Genomic DNA, 1,799 nt, shown 5'->3' on the forward strand with positions numbered 1-1,799 from the left:
ATATATATATATATATATATATATATATATATATATATATATATATACATGTATATATAACAAATACGGGATTATATTATCAATCACAACAATTGTTTCGCCACATCTTGCATCGACTCCTCTTGTGGGACAGACTAAAACTGGCTCAGGAGTATCTGGTGGTACAGACGTATTAATATGTTTGGGTAAGATCCAAGGATCAAAGTGGGGGAAATTAATGAGCTTCAAGCAATCCGTAGAAGAAGTAGAAAAAGCAACTTTTGGGAACAGACATGGTTTATTGGCGCAGATGGTTGTGATGTTTTCTCGTATCCAAATACAATAAGTTGAAAAAAGTTTATCTTTTTAGATTATGGTTAGCAACAGTGGTTTTTGCAGATGCGAATAAACATCCAAAATTAAGGGAATGGTGAAGATAAAATCCAAGCTACATATGTATCATAGCTAGCAGAACCTCGAAAGTAGTAAATTAGCCAAACGAGGGGTTGACTGCAAGTTACTTTTCAGGAAAAAGACTTTCCAGTCCTTCGAATTATATTTATACATATGTTTGCACCCACTGAACATTTCAGACCTAAATTTCAGTAGAGAGTTAGGGATCCTAGAAATGAAAAGGATTTGTGCTCTTTCAGCTAAACATAGGCTACATTTGTTTGATCCAGTAACATACCATGTAGATTTCTGAGTTTCTGTTCCACTTAAACACATGCGTTCTTTTGTTAGCTTGCAAACTCCAACATGGTTAGCCAACCTAGTAGCCTTCCTTTTATTCTTATGTCGGAAACGTTTATAAATATATTTAGAAGAATTGGAAAATTCCGCCTATCCCTTATTACCTTGCTGATATCTTTCCACCCTTGTCATTTAAGGACGAAGGGGATAACTCTTAATTTCGTTACTTTTTACTTTCTGCATTTTAGTTTAAAAGATTTCGTTTTTCGGTTCCGTTTTCTATTTCTTTTAACCTTCCTCGTTTTTTATATGCTTCCTTCTCAGCTTTTTCACGTTTTCTCTCTTATTCAATTTTATTCATTCGTTATGATACATAGTTTGTGCCTGAAGAATATATTTGTGATCTTTTCCATTATATGAATCGATTAGTAGCACATAAAATATTGTGTCCTTTAAATAAATAATAAATGTGTCTGTGTGTATGAAGATGTATTTACGTGAATGTGCATTTATGTGAAATATACTGTGTGAGTAGATGCGGATATATGGCTGTTCTCTAATCTATGCGTGTTTAGGAATGATGGTTTATATTTATGTAAGCGTGCGTGTGATTAAATTGATGTCATTTCTGTCGGATAAAATGTTCTGGTTTCTGATTAGAACGATTATTCTTCCGTTAGAAACTTTTGCCCAACTAGCAATAGTAAAGCTGTAACCCTAATAAACTAGGTAACCTTTTACATATTTCTCATGCTCCTTTGTCCTCTATAGTGTCTATGTGTCATGAACAAAAGAAATGTAATCGTGTGTCGTTCATGCATTTGACGGTTGTGAATCCGTTTTCAGCTTCCTCGATCTCAATAAAACTCACCTCATGTATCTCATTTATTAAAGCAAACATTCTCTTCCATTTTTATATCCTTATCTAGGCTGGAGCAACACCTTTGTATTTCATCTGATTTTCAATTCGACATTTAAGAAGTTCAATGAAAACATATCTAGAGTTGTGAGTAGATATTTATTTTCTCCCTCTCATCCTCTCTGTCTGTCTGTCTCTCCCTCTTTCATGCGCGCAACACACACATATGTAAGTATATATGTATATATATATATATATATATATATAT

The 1,799-nt window shown here is 33.5% G+C and overlaps 1 protein-coding gene across 1 annotated transcript in view; it reads left to right on the forward strand.

The window, feature by feature from the left end:
* The window catches only part of LOC106869292 (toll-like receptor 3), a 353,412-nt gene that overhangs the window by 163,488 nt on the left and 188,125 nt on the right, over window positions 1-1,799 (forward strand). Inside the window, exon 51 of the mRNA XM_052978036.1 lies at window positions 1,602-1,678. Within this exon, the coding sequence (XP_052833996.1) occupies window positions 1,602-1,678 (77 nt within the window). The remainder of the gene's footprint in view (window positions 1-1,601; window positions 1,679-1,799) is intronic.

This window comes from Octopus bimaculoides, chromosome 29 (assembly GCF_001194135.2).
Source record: "Octopus bimaculoides isolate UCB-OBI-ISO-001 chromosome 29, ASM119413v2, whole genome shotgun sequence".
In the NCBI taxonomy this organism is placed as follows: Eukaryota; Metazoa; Mollusca; class Cephalopoda; order Octopoda; family Octopodidae; genus Octopus; species Octopus bimaculoides.